The sequence below is a fragment of the Ochlerotatus camptorhynchus genome, unplaced genomic scaffold, assembly GCF_037179485.1.
Source record: "Ochlerotatus camptorhynchus isolate MF236.1 unplaced genomic scaffold, CSIRO-AGI_Acam_v1.1 ptg000277l, whole genome shotgun sequence".
NCBI lineage: Eukaryota > Metazoa > Arthropoda > Insecta > Diptera > Culicidae > Ochlerotatus > Ochlerotatus camptorhynchus.
Window position 1 is genome coordinate 1,979,383 of NW_027040766.1, and position 18,089 is coordinate 1,997,471.

At 39.6% G+C, this 18,089-nt stretch overlaps 1 protein-coding gene across 1 annotated transcript in view; it reads right to left on the minus strand.

Moving 5' to 3' along the window:
• LOC135706330 (uncharacterized) overlaps window positions 1-18,089 on the minus strand; it is a 216,890-nt gene that overhangs the window by 41,632 nt on the left and 157,169 nt on the right. The window contains exon 2 of the mRNA XM_065227945.1: window positions 7,997-8,088. Within this exon, the coding sequence (XP_065084017.1) occupies window positions 7,997-8,002 (6 nt within the window). The 5' untranslated portion in view covers window positions 8,003-8,088. The remainder of the gene's footprint in view (window positions 1-7,996; window positions 8,089-18,089) is intronic.

Genomic DNA, 18,089 nt, shown 5'->3' on the forward strand with positions numbered 1-18,089 from the left:
CATTACATCTTCTCGGATAGTCTCAGTTCGATTGAGGCTATTCGGTCGATGAAACAAGATAGGCACTCATCTTATTTCCTTTCAAAGGTAAGGGAGCAGATGAGTTTTCTGGTCGAACGATCATGTAGGATTATCTTTGTATGGGTCTCTTCACATTGCTCAATCCAAAGCAATGAGAAGGCACACTCTCTCGCAAAGGTGGGTGCGCAACAAGGCGAAATTTATGATAGAAGAATTTCACATGATGAATTTTTCCCATTAGTACGTCAGAGTTCTCTTCTAAGTTGGCAAGACGATTGGACAAGTATTCTCTTGGGCGGTGGTTATATTCCATTACTCCAAATGTTTCTTCGAGAGCGTAGTTCAAAGGTCTGGATGTAAGTCGGGGATTCATTCGCGTGATGTCAAGACTTATGTCCAACCACTACTCGCTAGACGCACATCTCTACAGTATAAATCTCGTTGACATCAATGTATGTAGGATGCAGAACCGGTTATGATGACAGAGATCACGCAGTTTGGCATTGTCCGGCTAATGACGCCTCCAGAGCACGACTATTGGATACCCTAGTGGCCCGAGGTAGACAACCCTTCCGTGAAGTAAGAGATGTATTGGGAACCCGTGATCTTCCCTACATGCAGGCGATCTACGAATTCCTTTGTTTGTCTGATGTTAGAGTTTTATGTGACCATCCCCTCCTTTCCACACATTTTCCAGCCATTGTTCCCTGTCTTATTATCCACCTGTTTATGTGCTACTTACCCCTGCCCAGCCAGCATTTGACCGTTCGAGAGTAGTATCCGAAGGAGACTTCAAAAACCTGTTTCCTACCTAGTTCATTCCAATCGAAATTGTTAAGGTACACCGGGGGAAGTGTATCATCGGGGTAAGTGGAACATTTCATTTTATAAAATTCTACTGTTGAAATTTTGTACTAATAATTGCATAATAAAGATGTATTGGATCCTAGTGACCTACTAACACCAACACTACGATAATATCGAGAGCATACGTACACTAACGTAGCTAATTCCTTGATACGCCATTCTCAGTTCCGCAAAAAGTTGGCTCACATCGTAATAAAAAGCTTCGTATAGTTTTCAACCACCAGTTTTTGCAGCTGTTTCGTATTGCTGGTAACTATTATGATGTGGTTGTTGGGATCACTACAAATATTCAGTGCTTCAAACTATCAAAGAAATTAAATTTGCAATGATACACTTCCCCCAATGTTTGATAGCCCTGGGGGAAGTGGGACATGCTGTGTTTACATAAAAATGGACCATTGTCTGTGGGTTTTTGTCATGCTAATTGTTGTAATTGATTATTTATTTTATTGTTTATCTTATTTCAGCGACAATGACCCGGACATACGTTAGAAAAAGGCCAGTATCTACATATTCTAAAGTTACGTTAGATGCTGCCATTCAATCTGTGAAAAATAAACAAATGACTTTGTCACATGCTGCAAGATGCTATGGAATCCCAAGATCAACCCTATACAAGCGAGTGAATGGCCAAAGAGGCGTAAAAAGTACTACGGGAGGTAGATCCACTGCGATTCCGATAGACGAAGAAGCCAAAATTGCCTCATGCATTAAAACCATGGAGAAGTGGGGGTTTGGCTTATCCAAGTCTGAAGTACTGCAGGCAATTGCACGGTACTTAAAAGAAAATGATGTTCCAAACCCCTTTAAGAATTCGATACCTGGAGACGAATACTTTTACAGCTTCAAGAAACGCCATGGTTTGTCTCAAAAGAAGCCTCAAGCTGTCGAGGTCGCCCGCAAGAGATGCATTGATCCTTTTATCATGGCTGATTATTTTCAATTGCTCCAGAAGATAACTCGGGGAGTGCCTCCCGATCGTATTTACAATTTGGATGAGTCAAGCTTCTGTCTTGACCCAACGCGCGTGAAAGTTGTTGGAGCAAAGGGGACAGCAGCACATCGCGTTACAGCAGGACCTGCTAAGGAGAATATTTCTGTATTGATGGGTGCTAATGCAGTAGGTGGGAAACTGCCTCCGCTGATCATATTTAAAGCGAAAAACGTTTGGACCAGCTGGATGGCCTCGAAAAAGGACGAGTTTCCCGGCCTAAGTTACGCATCTACGCCGAACGGATGGATGGATACTGAGACATTTAACAATTACTTCAAGCGTCAATTTTTAAATGCGATCCCGAAAGAACGACCCGTTGTTCTAATCTATGACGGCCATTCGTCCCACACCAGTCTCAGGCTGATTGAAAAAGCGTTGCAAGAGCAAGTGGTGATATTGAAACTTCCACCTCACACAAGCCATTTGCTTCAACCCATGGATCTTTCCGTTTTCAAATCCCTTAAGCAAAGGTATGACGAACTCTTAATTGCTTGGCAGCGCAAAAACTGCGGAGTCAAGGCTTCAAAATCAGTATTTTCTACACTTATTTCTCAAGCGTGGAACCAATTCGATAAGACGAACATTATCAGCGGGTTCAAGAAAGCAGGGATTTTCCCCTTATCTGACAAAGTCATTCCTGATGAGAAGTACGAACCAGGAGCACTTGAAAGGTTTAATCGACTTCAACGTGCCACAACATCTGCTACGAACGAATTAACATGCCAAGTAAACATACAACATGCCAGTGTGCAGGTAGAAAACGCATCTGCAGCTGATGGATCTTTTGAAAAAGTTTTATTGGAATATGTTAAGCAGAGTTCATCAGCCTCGAAAGAAAAACGACGAAAGATCTGCGCGGGAGCCGAAGTAATCACCTCATCAGATGCTTTGGAGACATTGAAAAACTCAAAGAAGACTATCAAAGATTCTGCGAAGAAGCGTATTGGAACGATCAAATAATAATCGGCACACTATTGCGGTCTCCCTTTGAAGAACATTTGATTTAAGGATAGGATTTTTTTATTGTCAAGTTGCTTATCGACTAGAAAAATAATTTGATTTGCTAAAAGTCAATAAAGGTGTTTGAGATATTTTAATTCTAATTGTATATTATTTCTTCCACAATCTCAATGATAACAAACTCCCGATGAACCAATTACCCCATATCGTCAATGTAAATGCATGAGCAAGTCAGCTTTTAAAAATCTCGTATTTTTTGTGTATAAAGGCTTGTTCATAAACTATTTAACGTTGAAAGGTGAGATTTTGAATACTCCCCATACTCGCTCGTCACTTTTTTCATATCAGCTAATTCATGACATATACCCCGTTGTCAGATACCCTTCTACAGCTATACTTTCTTGCGTTACGTAATATGTGAGCAGACCCTTATGGAATCAATGAGATATTGTGTGTATGTTATATGTAACAGTCACACATTAATTTTACAGTAAAGAAACCTAAAATATTGCAATTTTGAAGGTTGCACATCAAGTAGAAGTCGAACTTTGTATTGTATTTTTTCCATTTTCATCGGTGTACTTCTTAAGAACTAAGGGCTAAAAATCTCGTTAATAAAGTCTAAAAAAAATCTTAAGAACTGGGTTTTCTTTCTTTATTTTAATTTTTATTACGTACTTATAAATGATTTCATAAGAAATAAGTCATTTAAGCGTGTTTGAGATATTCTGAATGCATTTTATATCAATCACAATCGTTATTTCTCAATTATGATTACAAACATATCGCTGTTCCACTTACCCCGAACCACCGGGGTAAGTGGACCATCGAGTCAATTTTTTTAAATCTTTGGTGAGCACTAGCGAGTAATCTTAATGATTTTATTTTTATATTGTGTTATGCACAACACTTCCACATTCATTTTACAATCAACAGAATAAAAATCGATGCATTTTTAAGAGTTGCACATCAAGTTGAAGTTGAACTATGCATTTTCTTGTATCCACTTCTCCCGGTGTACCTTACCCATTAACCTCGATCCCGCCACGAGTAATTGGTACCCAATACTAACCTAGATTACTGCTGTTTAAAATGTCAATTAAAAAATTACGGATTTTTGGCTCCGCAAAGTGTCACACACGACTAAGCCTAGTGAATAAACGAACTAGATTGACAAAAAAAAAATCTCTGGGAACATACCCAGATGTTGCTAATGGAGTTATGTCAAATTACGGCAAATTATTATTTTTACATAGGGTTAATGTCGCTAATGTCGGCCTAAGTGTCCAAAATATTGGACCCATACATAAATTTCTGAGCAAAGCAATTTTGGCAATTTTTAATTAGCAGCCAAAAGTGTCAAGTTACACTTCCCGTGCAAAGCTGAATATCAAATTGAAATCAAAATTTGCTGTTATGATGTAATTTATTTTGAATACTCCCGTCTATCTCATTTTGGTAGACTTAACGGTTAACACAGCAAAAATGAGAGCATATTTTTACACAGTTGAATCAAACGGAAAACTAATCCTGCTTTCAATGAAATCAATCAGATTGCTGATTTTGCATTGATAATATTTAACTGAATACGGTCTGGCGTAAATCGTTAGCATGTTTCTCACACTGAAAGACTTGAGTTCAAATCTCACCCGGACAAGTTACGAACAACGGGTGTTAGTTCAACGGCAGATTACACTAGTTTACAGCATTTTTGAACTCGGTAAGGTGATGATCATTTTCAATGCAAAATCCTACGCTGAATTCAATGCCGTGGTCAGAAAAAAATAAAATAGAGCCATTTTTGAGATATACAAAAATTTTGATTTTTTGAATTTTGGTCAAAAGTACGAATACTAAAATGTCAATATCTTTGGAACTAGTGCACCAATTTTAAATATTTTTTTATGAAAATGAAGCTAAATAAATTTGCTATCGTTCACTAGAATATTATGTCTTAATTAAAAATTTAATTTTGAAGTCATTTAAAAATTTACAGCATTTTTTTTTATTGTTCCTGCGAATTTTCCATAAAAATCTTGTTTTAATCAACATTTTAAATGGGATAAAAAGATTCAAAAAATCATTCCATAATTTATTCTTAAAGTCCATTCAAAACCGGAGAAAATGAGCCTTTAATGGATGAAATCGGTTGGAAATTGTCGAAGTTATGAGCATTTTTGTAAAACACTTAAAAATGTTGCTGAAATACAACAGCTTTTGAGTTCCTTTTCTAGGTGTCGTTGTAAGCATCCAAATCGCATGTAAAGTTTTCATGGGAGATTCTTTTCCCTACATATCAATTTGATTAAGGCATATCAGGATTTAAAACCGAGTTGATACAAAAGAAATTTATTTAGGTTTTATTAAAAATGATTGAGAATCGAATGACTTTGTCTTCGATGTTTTGAACTTGTTTCTTGAATCAGAAACCAACAATAGTCACCCATCATTGCTTCATCCCAAAACCCTTGGTAACGACGTTCCATCATCTTCATTTGTTGGTGAAAACGTTCGCCGTGCTCATCACTCTCGTCACCAAGATTTTTCGGGAAAAAATCCATGTGACAATGTAGGAAATGTATCTTCAAAGACATATTCACACCTGTGTTCAGTGAAATAAAAGGATTTGAAATTAATTATATGTAACAAACACAATATTTTTGATTTATACCTATTTTCTCATAATTTTTGAGCAATTCATCGACGGCTTCCTCATAATCTGGGCTTCTGAAATTTCCTAAAAAGGTTGTGACAACACGCTGGAACGATTTCCACGCTTCTTCCTCATCTGGTGTCAAAACTGTATTGAATGCGGAATCATTGAGCAGTTTTTTGATCTGTGGGCCAACAAATACACCTTCCTTTATCTTTGCGTCAGATAAATTTGGAAATACTGATTTCAAGTACTGGAATGCCGGCCCTTCTTTTTGCAACGCTTTGACGAAATTTTTGAATAGCCCAAGTTTTATACGTAGTGGTGGAAGTATTATGCGTTCTTTTACCACAAGAGGATCATTTTTAACGTTGTCTTTACCAATTGTGAAATTATCCCGTTTTGGCCAATCTTTTCGGACGTAGTGTTCCTTACGAGCTCGACTGTCCCATTTACACAAAAAACACATATATTTTGTGTATCCCTGTTGCAATCCAGTCAACATGGCAACCACTTTAAGATCGGAACAAATTTTCCAATTGTGTTGATTGTAATTTATCAAATTGAGCAATAGAGCCATTGATTCATACGTTTCCTTCATATTAACGGCATGAGCTAATGGAATAGAAGGTTTCTCATTCTCTTGATGCAGTAAAACGGCTTTCAAGCTCAACTTGCTGCTATCGATGAATAAACGCCATTCAGCTGGATCATATGTCTCACCAAACTCTTCAAACAAGCCGTTTACGTCATGGCAAAAACATGCCTTGTCCTTTGTAGAATAATATTTGTCAAATTTCTTATGACGATTCCTGTGACAAGAAATTTTGACCTCCTTGCTCAGCATGTTGTGTTCTTTCAAGCGTGATGCCAGCAATTTGGATTTCTCCTTCGATAAGTCGAGATCTCGCACCAAATCATTAAATTCGGATTGTGTAAACAGTTTTGGGTTTCTTTCCAATTCCACCTCGAAGTCTTCCTCGCATTCCTCCTTGAATTCCTCCTCACTTTTTGTAACGGTCGATTCAACAGAGGGCGCTCGTTTCCGCTTTGGATAAACTGGATACGGGACCGAACTTGAATGTGGAACAGGTTTTGTCATAGAAGCCACTTGTGGATACTCAACTGTTTTGTGACGTCCTTGTTGCTTAACTTTTGTCAAGCAGAAATAACAATCCGTTGCATGACAAAACGGTCGACGCCATATGGTGGGCATGTCAAAGGACAAATAGCGACTGACAGATAACAAATAAGTGAGTTAGTAAGTAAGACATTAACACTTATCAAAAACAGATGAAGTAAGATAATGTCGATCAGGAAAGAACAAAGCACATAAATTGTTTATATGAAAGTTATTCAAAAAATCAATTTACCTTGCGCCTGGCATCCACCTAGCCAAGCACGTTTTGCACGAACTACGTAATACTTTTGGAATCCACGGTTCGTCAAAGCCTCCAGGATCAATTTTAAAATAAAGCCTGTATGCAGTTTGCAACGAAGCAGTGAAATTGACCGATTTTGTAAATATATAGTTGCCACACGCGTAACAAAACTTTTGAGGATCATTTTTACACTTGAATTCACGTTTTGTCGTATACATCGTTAAGCAATGTTAAAGAAAGAAAGCTGTCAAATTGAGTTGGTTGCGTTAGGTTCTCGCCGAGCGGTCTCACAAACACTAGCGTAAATTATGTTGTTGAAAATATCCCATTTAATTTTGCGTGACAGCTGGTAGTGTTAGTGAAATGCACCGTATGCGTACACGTCCGCAGAAAGGCTTACTGGAAGTGGTGCATGAACCTAGGAGCGGGACAACGGCCAATCTTGGAACATTCAATTTCCATGATTTTACAAAAAATTTCATAACTTCGACAATTTCCAACCGATTTCATCCATTAAAGGCTTATTTTCTCCAGTTTTTAATGGACTTTAATAATAAATTATGGAATGATTTTTTGAATCTTTTTATCCCATTAAAAATGTTGATTAAAACAATTTTTTTATGAAAAATTCGCAGGAAAAATAAAAAAAAAGCTGTAAATTTTTAAATGACTTCAAAATTAAATTTTTAATTAAGACAAATTTATTTAGCTTCACTTTCATAAAAAAGATTTAAAATTGGTGCACTAGTTTCAAAGATATTGACATTTTAGTAATCGTACTTTTGTCGAAAATTAAAAAAATCAGAATTTTTGTATATCTCAAAAATGGCTCTACTTTATTTTTTTCTGACCACGGCATTGAATTCAGCTAAGATTTTGCATTAGAAACGTTGGTCAACCACTAAAGTTCACACTTTTTATGTTGTTTTGTAAACTAGTGTTATGTTAGCTCAACTCTGCCTATCTCATTATTCATTTAAGTTTAGTAATCCGAAAAATTTCAAAAACTTGTGACCAAGTTGACTGATATCCTGCGACCTACTATAGAACATTGACCTACCGGAAGGAAATTCTTTGACCATTGTTGCAAGTTTTTGAACAAAAAAAATCTTTTCTCACCTGCATCGTATTGCTGTCGTTGCCGGTTGCTTTCAATTGTTTTCATCCCCAATCGCTGTAGTTTTATTGGTCAGCAATGAAAGTGGATTAACCTGCAATGTGAGATGGAAGAAAACACAGAAATCATGAGAATGAAAAGCTTTCGCATAAAATCAGCTTTATGCAGCGTGAAACGGATTGGAAAACAGATTTATCATTGGTCTACTGCGGTACTGCAGTGGAGGATTTTTTGCCATGCTCTTTATTTTCACGTCGTTTGATCCCATTTCGCCTGTTCTGTGCTCAATGGGAGTCGAATGCGCTTTGAGTTAAGAGGCCGGAAAATCAACTCGAGTACGACTCTCTTGTCTACAAGTCTGGCTGGTCGTTGTTGCCGGATTGATGGTGTGCCTACTTGAGACTTGTGCCTGCTCTGAAAACAAATTCCTCTGAACGTATGGAACTGAACTAGCAAATACAGCAGCAGCAGCAGCATCGGAACGGATTATTCCACCGCAAATGTTGAAAAACGGATGCTGAGCGGGGATGAATGATTTATGAAAATATTTTCCTCCGGAATAACAACATGCATAAAAGCTGCAGCAGAGTTGGAAAGCAAACAAATTTCCACCGCATGCCAGTTGGTTGGTGGAAATGCATGGTGTGCAATTGAGTTGATCTGAAGCCTGAGACAGGGAGGATATTGAATTTCAGGTTTGAGGTTAAACCGGTCTTCCGACGACGGTAGACCGAACACATGATCGTTTTTCATAATTTCGCTGCTTGCCCCAATCCGACACCGAGTGCATATTTGTTGGCGGTAGTATGACTTACCAACGAACGGGGTCCAATATCTAGCCATCAGTTGCACAGGAGGATACGTTCGGGCGACCTTGAATTTATACGTACATACATAAAGAAGATGCATCCCGGGAGCATAACTAACAGCAGTAGCAGCACAAGAAGGATCAAACTGTAATGCCAGTTATTTTTCCTGTTTTCAAACTACTGGCTGCCAAGAATAAAGTGCACGGAGATTGCATCGTGTTTGACTTGGAGAAACGGCATAGGTACATACATTCAGGGCAAACATCTGTATCCACCTTCTCACAGGAGTATAGCATACGTACAACACGTCCGGGAGTGATGCAGTGGATATTGATGCCGGATGAATTGATCGGAAGTGCAGCACACGGGAAATGTGTTATAAAAGTTAGTGGGAAGATTGGATTCATGCTGTTGGGTTAAGTGAATCCACGCGGGTAACAAGGTGTGGTTTTCAATTACTTTAAGACGGTGCTTGTTTCCAGTGCGGGTTGACCGTGACCTCCATGAAAAAAGAAACATGCTCGGCAAATATAAGTAAAATAACATCGATTTTCCTACCCACTTGAATGTAACTGTCACGGAATATTTCAATTTATTTGAGCACCTATAATTGTATAGGTACACCCCATTCACATGATCAACAAAAGCAACAATCCTTCACAAAGTGAGCAGCATGTTGCTCAAATAAATTTAAGCATAAAGCTCGCATTGGTTGGTGTAAGCAAGCACATTATAGGCAGCCATTCATTTCACTTTACCGACAACAGTTCTTGTTGCAGTAGTTGAGTCCTTGAGTCTGTAGGATGGTCCGGAAAGTTGAGGGAGCTTTGTTCAGCCACACAGGTTGAAGGTTAGTAGTTGGTTGGGGGAGGAATTATCATTAAATCACGCTAAGAGCCAACCATGAGGGTGAAGAGGAGGTGTCACAAATTGCGCCTTGAATACCAGCGTCCCTGGGGGTGGGATGGGGTAGAGATATTGTTTGATGTGGTTTTTTGATGGCTAAATACAGGGGGAGTCCGTAGTCATCAGGACAAGCTATGGAAGTATAGCCAGAGCGTGGTCATGAATAATTTTCATTGCTTACACATTGGCAGACGGGGTGGGATGGAGTAACGATTGTGCTTCGAGCTTATCGGACACAGTAGTTAGCAGGCGGAGTAGTTAAGGAATTCACTGAACAAAATGTGAGGGAACGTGACCGAATCGTAGCAATGAATGGATTATGCTTCCGGTTGGTGCTGCAATAGGATAATTATGGCGGTTGGTATTCGTAATCGTGACTGATTTTGTGTGTTCGGTGAGTTATAAACACATACTGCTTTTAGATGTGTAAAGTATAAAGAACCTAGCTCGTAAGTGAAAATGTGCCTAGGTTTAATACAAATTCAGTAAGTTGCGAGGCACTTTGTAGGCGAAATACTGATATCTGTGAAGGATAAGCAATTAATGTAGTGGAATTAAATGGGAATTACTTATCCTTCTCTCATTCTTTACACAGGTATTCCACCATTCATCAGGATTCATGTGTTTAGTATTTTTTATCTCTTCAAGGGACCGCAAAAGGGATGAAAGAACTTAAAAAAAAAAAAAACACTCGTTCCACGTTTTATCCTTTAACTCCTCCACCAAATAGAGATGCTTGACCAATGATGAGATCCAATTTATGTATTTACTGAACTTGGTGTTTTTTGTGAGCTTGCTCAGCTTGTACCATTTGTGCCTTAGTATAATTGTTGTTTATTAATTTATTTGATAAGACTCAACCGAATTAACTTTACAGAGCCGAAGATTCTTGGTCACTATACAATACAACTTAAAACTATAGTCAAAAGGTACAACCCAATAAACACTTTATCTTCCGCTATCAAAAAAGACTTTTTCATCAGAATGGGAGCCGCTTCCAGTGGTTTCATTGTATGGTAGATTCGCCAACGGGGGTCATAGCCAATGAGATGTATACAGGTGTGACACAAGAGGGTATTTGTTGGTATTAGTAGCAAAAAAGAGGTAAAAAATCGGTGATGACGAAAAACTCCTAAAAAATTGGCATGAAAAAAATGGAAGGTATACTTCACAAACACTATAACATATTTTGCACTACACGAATACCATTTTACGATGATTTCCTCACCTACATACATCTCATTGGGTCAGAGCGCTTCCATTGCAGCAATGGATGCAAAACGTAGTCAGCACTCACACATCCATCATCAAAAAAACGGTTGCTTTCCAAAGTCGACGACGCATCGACCGAAAGAACTGCTGATGAAGAACAATGAGGAGGACTACACAATGGTTGCTGCCGAGAAAACAGACGATCGCCTGGCACATATCGAGAGTGGCCTGCTTTTGTCGACAGCCGAGTGAACACTCATTAGTATAATTGTGTGGCAAGTAGAATCATATTCTATGCCCAAAGGATGCCGAGTAATTTTTCAATTCGACAAATTCTACAGACCGGTGCCAGCATGGTATTTCCTTACAACTGCACCTTTATGTGGTGTTTACATCTGTGCGGATTTGCTAGCGCTAGTGTACTCGCCAACTAGCACGAATTTCAGTTGCTCCTGAAATCTCATGTTGGTAGACGCTGATGCCCTGTGTACATTATGCTAGTGAGCTTTTTTGATAGCAGCTAGCTCAATAGCGCTAGTGAAATAACATAAATGTAAACACCCCATTACCGACTGAGCTGCCATAGTTGCAAGTGGGATATGGATTGTATGCACACAAGCACACACGCACACTACTGTTTATTCGTCTGTTTATCGTCGGCAAGTATTCCTTACACCAGTTCTTCCACATTCGGATCGCCAAGTATTGCGAACGCCTGTAAGTATCTCGCAGTGTCTTAGCCAGATCTACTGTTCCATCTAACCTCATGTCCGCGTCCGTTACAGACCCGCGAAGGAAATGGTTCGGGGTGATCGCTTCTTCCTCAGGTGATTCCTGCGGTACGTACGTTAGCGGCCAGGCGTTGATCATATCTTCTGCTTCTGCTAGTGTTGTACGTAAAACATCGTCGGACATCGTTCGTCCATCATCCAGCCAGCGCCTTAATCGCCTCCTTTATGGACCTGACCATCCGCTCCCAAATGCCGTCCATGTGCGGCGCAGCAGTGGGTTGAAATGCCACGCTGTAGTAGCGCTCATTACCTGACAAATTACAGTTCGGGTGTTCGGAATCCAGAACCGTTGGCGAAGCTCGTTCATCACCACTCCTCGATTGGCATGTCCGTACTTCTCGTGGTAGAACTGGATAAGTTTTTCCGTCGTCGCGTGCTTTCTTTGCAGAATGATCGGAAACCTTTTGTCAACCGGCATGTCGACGGACATCTCCATTCTACCACCCAACCACAGCACACCTTTCTTTGTCCAGAATCGGAGTCAATTTGTGCAGACAACTGGTCATTTTCACCGTTTCTATTACTGCATCTGGTTGTTGTTCCAGATTTTTGGTAAGGATGCTCATCTCATCTGGGAAAACTTCGAACTGCGTTTGCTGGCACCCATGAATACTCCTTTGCAATACGGTGACATTCGGTGGCATAGTATTCAAGAGAAAACCTTGTTGGTGTTGATCAGCAATGTGATCACACGGTAGTTGCAGCAATCCAACTTGTCATTTTTGAAGTAGGACTACGTCTTTGTTTTCTATATGGGGGTACACTTTGAGAGTACGAAAAATGAGCATGTAACGAAAGGGTCAGGTTTTGAACGCATATATCTCCAAAGCATTAGTGTGAAATATGTCATGCATTATGCCATTAGCCGGGGGCTTACTCCAGCAATTGTGGCATATAGTACAAATAGTGCAAATAGTTAAACAACTAAGAAACTTAACTAAAATTTGTAGCATCAAAATTTGCCATACATTTGGTTACACCATAAGGTGTATTTCCTAACAAAGACATCACATAGTTGGTTCCAAACGAATCAAGCCGTTGCCGCATTTCCTTTCAAACTTCAGATGTGTTCGAAAGGCTCCACAAGCAGCTTGCTGCCAAGGCTGTCAACATCCTAGCGAAGCACAACTCGCATAGAAAATTCTAGAAGTTACCACCACGTGTTGCAACCTGATTGGATAATGCAACTAACCAATCACGTGTCAGCAGCCACTTTATAAGATTAGCGTCGTCAAGCCGATCCTCATTCTTGTGCTTTTGTGATTACATAAGCGTTTGAGGGCCATGCAACATCAACACGGCTCTTTTCAGAGCCACAAATCATCAAAACGGCCCTTTTCAGGGCCACCATTGCTCTATTCATACTACCATTGCTCTATTCATACTGCATTGGACATCCCGTATCCAACATGTGTGATGTAGAACAGAGACGAGTTGTGTTTGTTCACATCGACCGATACTGAGTGGTTGCGGTACAAGCACATATCGTCGGTAATAGACGATTGTTGTGTATTGAGAACGCTTGCGCAAAAAGACTAAGGGAGGGAAACGGATTCGAAACTCATATGTCATTAGCCAAATACATCCGTAGCCCATAGGTCCACCGTTGTATAATTGGCAATGCACCCGTGTACTGAATGGGAATTGTGGGTTCGAATCCCACCGGTGCCCTTAGATTTTTTCGCAAATTTTCTCACACGCACGTCTCTTGCCGATGATATGTGCTAACCTCTCAGTATCTTCTAACTGTCGCATATAACAAATAAAAATTAACAAAAATGGAACGAACTCACCAAGTTTAGCCAATTGAACCTGAAGGCTGCCTGACATGGTCCAAATTTTAGACGAAGCTTGACGAAGATCAACATAAACTAGTGCGGTTTATGGTAGTTGCGCGGAATGTCTTCCTTCGATTTGAGATAAACAAATGTTCGGCTGTAAATAGTCGATTTTTGATATGCATTGTCAAGCCGTTTCGTGTCCAATACTCAGCCTCAACGCTGCGACTCAACGAATGATGGAACTAATGATGAGACGAATGATGGAACGCCTCGTGGAGGTTCTACTTAGCTTCGGAACAGCTTTTCAGCGGCAAATAATAGGGAACTAAAATTTGTCTCCTGGGCCTGGTTATGGCCAGATCAGCAACCGATTATACATAAAAAAAACTCAACGAAAAAAAAAACGAACGTCAGGTTCGAACACACGGCACAGTCTACTCTCCAGAGGACGTGTGTCGATTATGTGGCATAACACCTGCTATGCTCTTGTACAGCAATATTCAATAAGAGGCGTATTTTTCTGGATAAGGGGCTGACAGAACCCTTTGATATTTGAAGTTCAGTTCCCAGCCAAGTAGTGCAATTCATTCGAAATGTAATACCTGACTGGGAAAATGCTTTCGGTCAGTCTATGTCGGTCGCTTCATAAAATGGTGATACGACATGCTGATAAAGCAATATTAAAACGGCAATATATCACAATAGATCTAAGTTCTGGTGGCAGTGATCAAATCAACACGAATAAAATCGGTATTTTCATAGTCTCAGAAGTGTTTCTAATTATCGTTAATTTTGAAAGTGTCGAAAATATTGAAAACTCCTCAACATTATTACTAGTTTTAGAGTTCCAGGAACTTTCCAAGAGCTTATAATTTTTCAAACGTCAGAAGGAGTTAATGCATCGTAAAATCCTACAGTTTGATAAGTTTCTGAATGTTTTGAAATTTTTCAATGCCTTAAATTATCTAAAACACAGAATTTGTATCCAACAATTATTAAATTCTAGGTGCTTAAAGTACTTTATGAAAGTTTTGTTTTGACGTTTCGACTGAGGACAAATATCGAGAGCTTTAAACCATATTCAAGAATTAATTTTATCTGCCATGTTCTTCAAGTTTTGAGCATTTTGAATTGAAGTGGAATGTCTAAATTTGCAATGAAGTGAAAAGAATCCCTAGTGAAATCGACGTACGGTTCAGAAGTAGAATGAACACGAAGATGTTTTTCAATCACTTGTGACATCGCATTCATTGTCATCCTTTCAATTTGGGTGTCTAGATCGTATCACGAGAAATCGGGCGTCACTATTGGCAAAATCTCTTCGCGACGTATTTCCCGACCTATCGTCACACTAGGCGCACGCCACCATTCTTCCTCGTCGAACGAGCGTGATGGAAAACAAGATATCAATTCTATTACCATCACACCCCTTTCGTTCATCAAAATGTCACGCGTCTATTTCGGCTGACGCCATGACAAAAAAAAACGAGGAGAACGGTAATGATGATGTTGATCACATCCTCGCTCCGCTTTCCGCGCTATGATACGGTGACGCGGGAAAAATAGCATTATTTAGACTCTATGTTCTTTGCTTTTTGCCCTACAGTCTGCGGAAAATGGATGTCACCGAGGTAGACTTCTACAGGAATGACATTTATCACCACACGCAAACCGAATGAGTGTGATTCATGCTCACGCGACATTTGTTTCGCAACGGGTTGAAGTGGCGTCTGTTGATTCAATTTGGCGTGGAGGCTCCATTCAAGCATGAACTTAGACGAAGAAAACCCGGAAGACGCCTGTCACTGTTTTTCCCAACGGAGCCGTAAGTGAACTAACCGAATTGAATTTCAATTAGCATATATTGTTTTGCCTGTCACTGGAATTCGAACTCTCTCTCTCTCACGTTCACGACAACATTCATCGAATGTCCCCAGAGAGCCAGCAAGGTGCCATCGTTCTAAATACATCCCCATGGAAGTCCCAAGGTGGTTCAGTCTCAAGGGCGGACAGCATGCTTTTAATGTGTCTTCCGGTTGTGCTTCCACCGTCTTCGACAGAGCGGAAGGAGCGACGGAAATTCGTGAGTAATAAAATCTTGATGACGGTATGGTAGTCGATACAGACATTGGTATAAAAGACCTTCGGTGAATGCAAAAAGGACGAACCAGGTGAAAACTCGTTTTACCGACAACACTCAGGTTAGTTCGGTTAGTTAGATGTTGGGAATGGGATCAATCAACCATAAAGTGGAACTGGTTTATTAGGGATAACGTGAAGCTTTAAAAGAAATTCAACGCAATAAAAAGTGACCCAGTGAACCCATTAACCCATTTCACCTTGACCATGGTGCATGTCGGAGGTCAATGCTACAAACAACATTAGTACGAGTGTTGCCCCCATTCCACTTACAACAATCATTAATATTACAATTTCCTGTCCTGATGACAGCATATGATAAGCCACAGTAGTTCCATAAACCGCCCCGGCATCACGGACAGCTAGAGCCTGGTCGGGTTATTTATAAATTACACTTCATTCGACCCAAACCCCCATCTCACCCTTCAACACTGGGAAAAGGTTCGCAGCTTGGTGTGTCATTCAAAATCACACCTAGAACTTGAACAGGTGAAGGACGGCTCTGTACACACTTAGTATTGATTAATGTTCGACAGTAACCCGTCAGCATGTCCACAGTTCCGACTGCTGAAACTGAAAGAGAGCAGCGTTGACAAAATCTTTGTCTACCCCATCTATTGCGGTCTGGTCTGCTTTTTAGTCGCCTCGTTGCAGTTCTACACATGTCCATTAAAGTCAACTCTTAAAAGACGATTTAGGCTAATAACACTTGAGCTTAATACACGAAAAGTATCCGGATCAGCACCGGTGCCGTCGATGTGAAAATAGGTAGGTAGGGTAGATAACTACTTCGACATAAGCGCGTATTTCCAAAATATCGTTCAAAAACATCAAATAGGAGAGATGGCTCTACTGTTGGCCTATGGATTTGAAGATTGAAACAGAACAATGCAACAATACAAATGGATATTTTTGGTTGCTAGTGAAACATAGTCAAAACATGATTTCCTTCGAAATTTATGTATGGGCCCAATATTGGGGATACTTAGGCAGACATTAAAGATAATATCCCTAAATCAATGATTTCGATGTGATCAAAAGCTAGAAAATAAAGTCTATAAGAATGCATGAAATGATTATGTACTGTACATCCATAAAAAAAACAAAAAAGAGATGCGCTCCATGTAAATATTTTTTTTCCTGTATCCGTATGCCGAAGTGATTGACGTTCCGACGTATTTTGACGAAATTTATGACGAACGTATGACGGAATTAGAATCAAGAAGAAGTGAGATTTTGAACAATATATCAACAATTTGTGACTCTTTATCAAATCCAAAAGGCAAATACATTTGGAAGTCATCTGTGATAGAAACATTTTTTTTTGTGAAACCCGTTTGCCAAAGTGAGTGCGATGGAAATTAGACCTTAACCCTAGAAACCAAAAGAAGCTGAAGTGCTTAAAGGCAGAATTATTGATATTGCTTGTCGGTGACCTGCTTTCACTGATCATGTGGCAGTTTGGCATCGTGTGCAATATTAATGCAACGCTATGACGATGGTGATGAGGATGAGGTTGACGACGACGGTATGCAATCTGGAATTATGTCGTTGGATAGGGAGCGATTTTTCAGCACTTGACCGCTTCTAGTAGCATACAATGACGTCGGTTGAGAAGTATTTATACAGGTCATATTAAAGGAGACAGGACTTGTGGTGCTCAGTTTGGTCTTTGGTATGAAGGTTTATGATGAGAAATATGAACTCCTTGGTTGGGTAGACATTTATGAGAGAGGTTGTTGACTTAAATATTTAGTCATGTGCGGGAATTGAGACTACTTGTTTGGTTTGATAGGAACATGAGACTTGGAGATTTTTCAGATGTTCCCTGGTAGTAAACATTTGAAGACTGGTTCTGATAATGGTTCTGGTTATATAATAACAAGCTGTGAGATGTATAACAACCTTGGATATCCTAGTGCCCCATTTTAATGTGGAATTATTCCCTTTATAAAAGATCGATTTACTAAATCTTCCGATCTATCGAGCGTCCCATCACGCTTGGAAAGAATTCTTCCGATGTATTCAAACCTTTCCCTCTATACACAACAATAGGCTCCTAACACTGCTAACTTACCGCAATAATAGGGCTGTTTCCCCTACAACATATTTTTCGTATACTGTTCGTCATTTGGCAAAATGCTATTATTACACCGTATTTGTACAATACACGAACTGAATTTCGTACGGACCTGCAAACTTCTGCTGAGTTTTGTATGTATTTGTGCTTTTCTGAAGATAAAGTCTAGAACACGCAAAAATTGGTCAACTTCAAATTAGTGTATTTCTGTTAAAAATGCATAAAAACCTGAAATGCTGCATTTGGAAGTTGAGTGTTTATACAATGGTTGCTATGATGAGTTTTCACCGTTTGCCCTCCAGTTTTCAAAATGACGTCCAAGCAAGAGGAGCAGCGTGTCAAAATTTTGCTCGCGCAGCAAGAGAATCCGACATTCT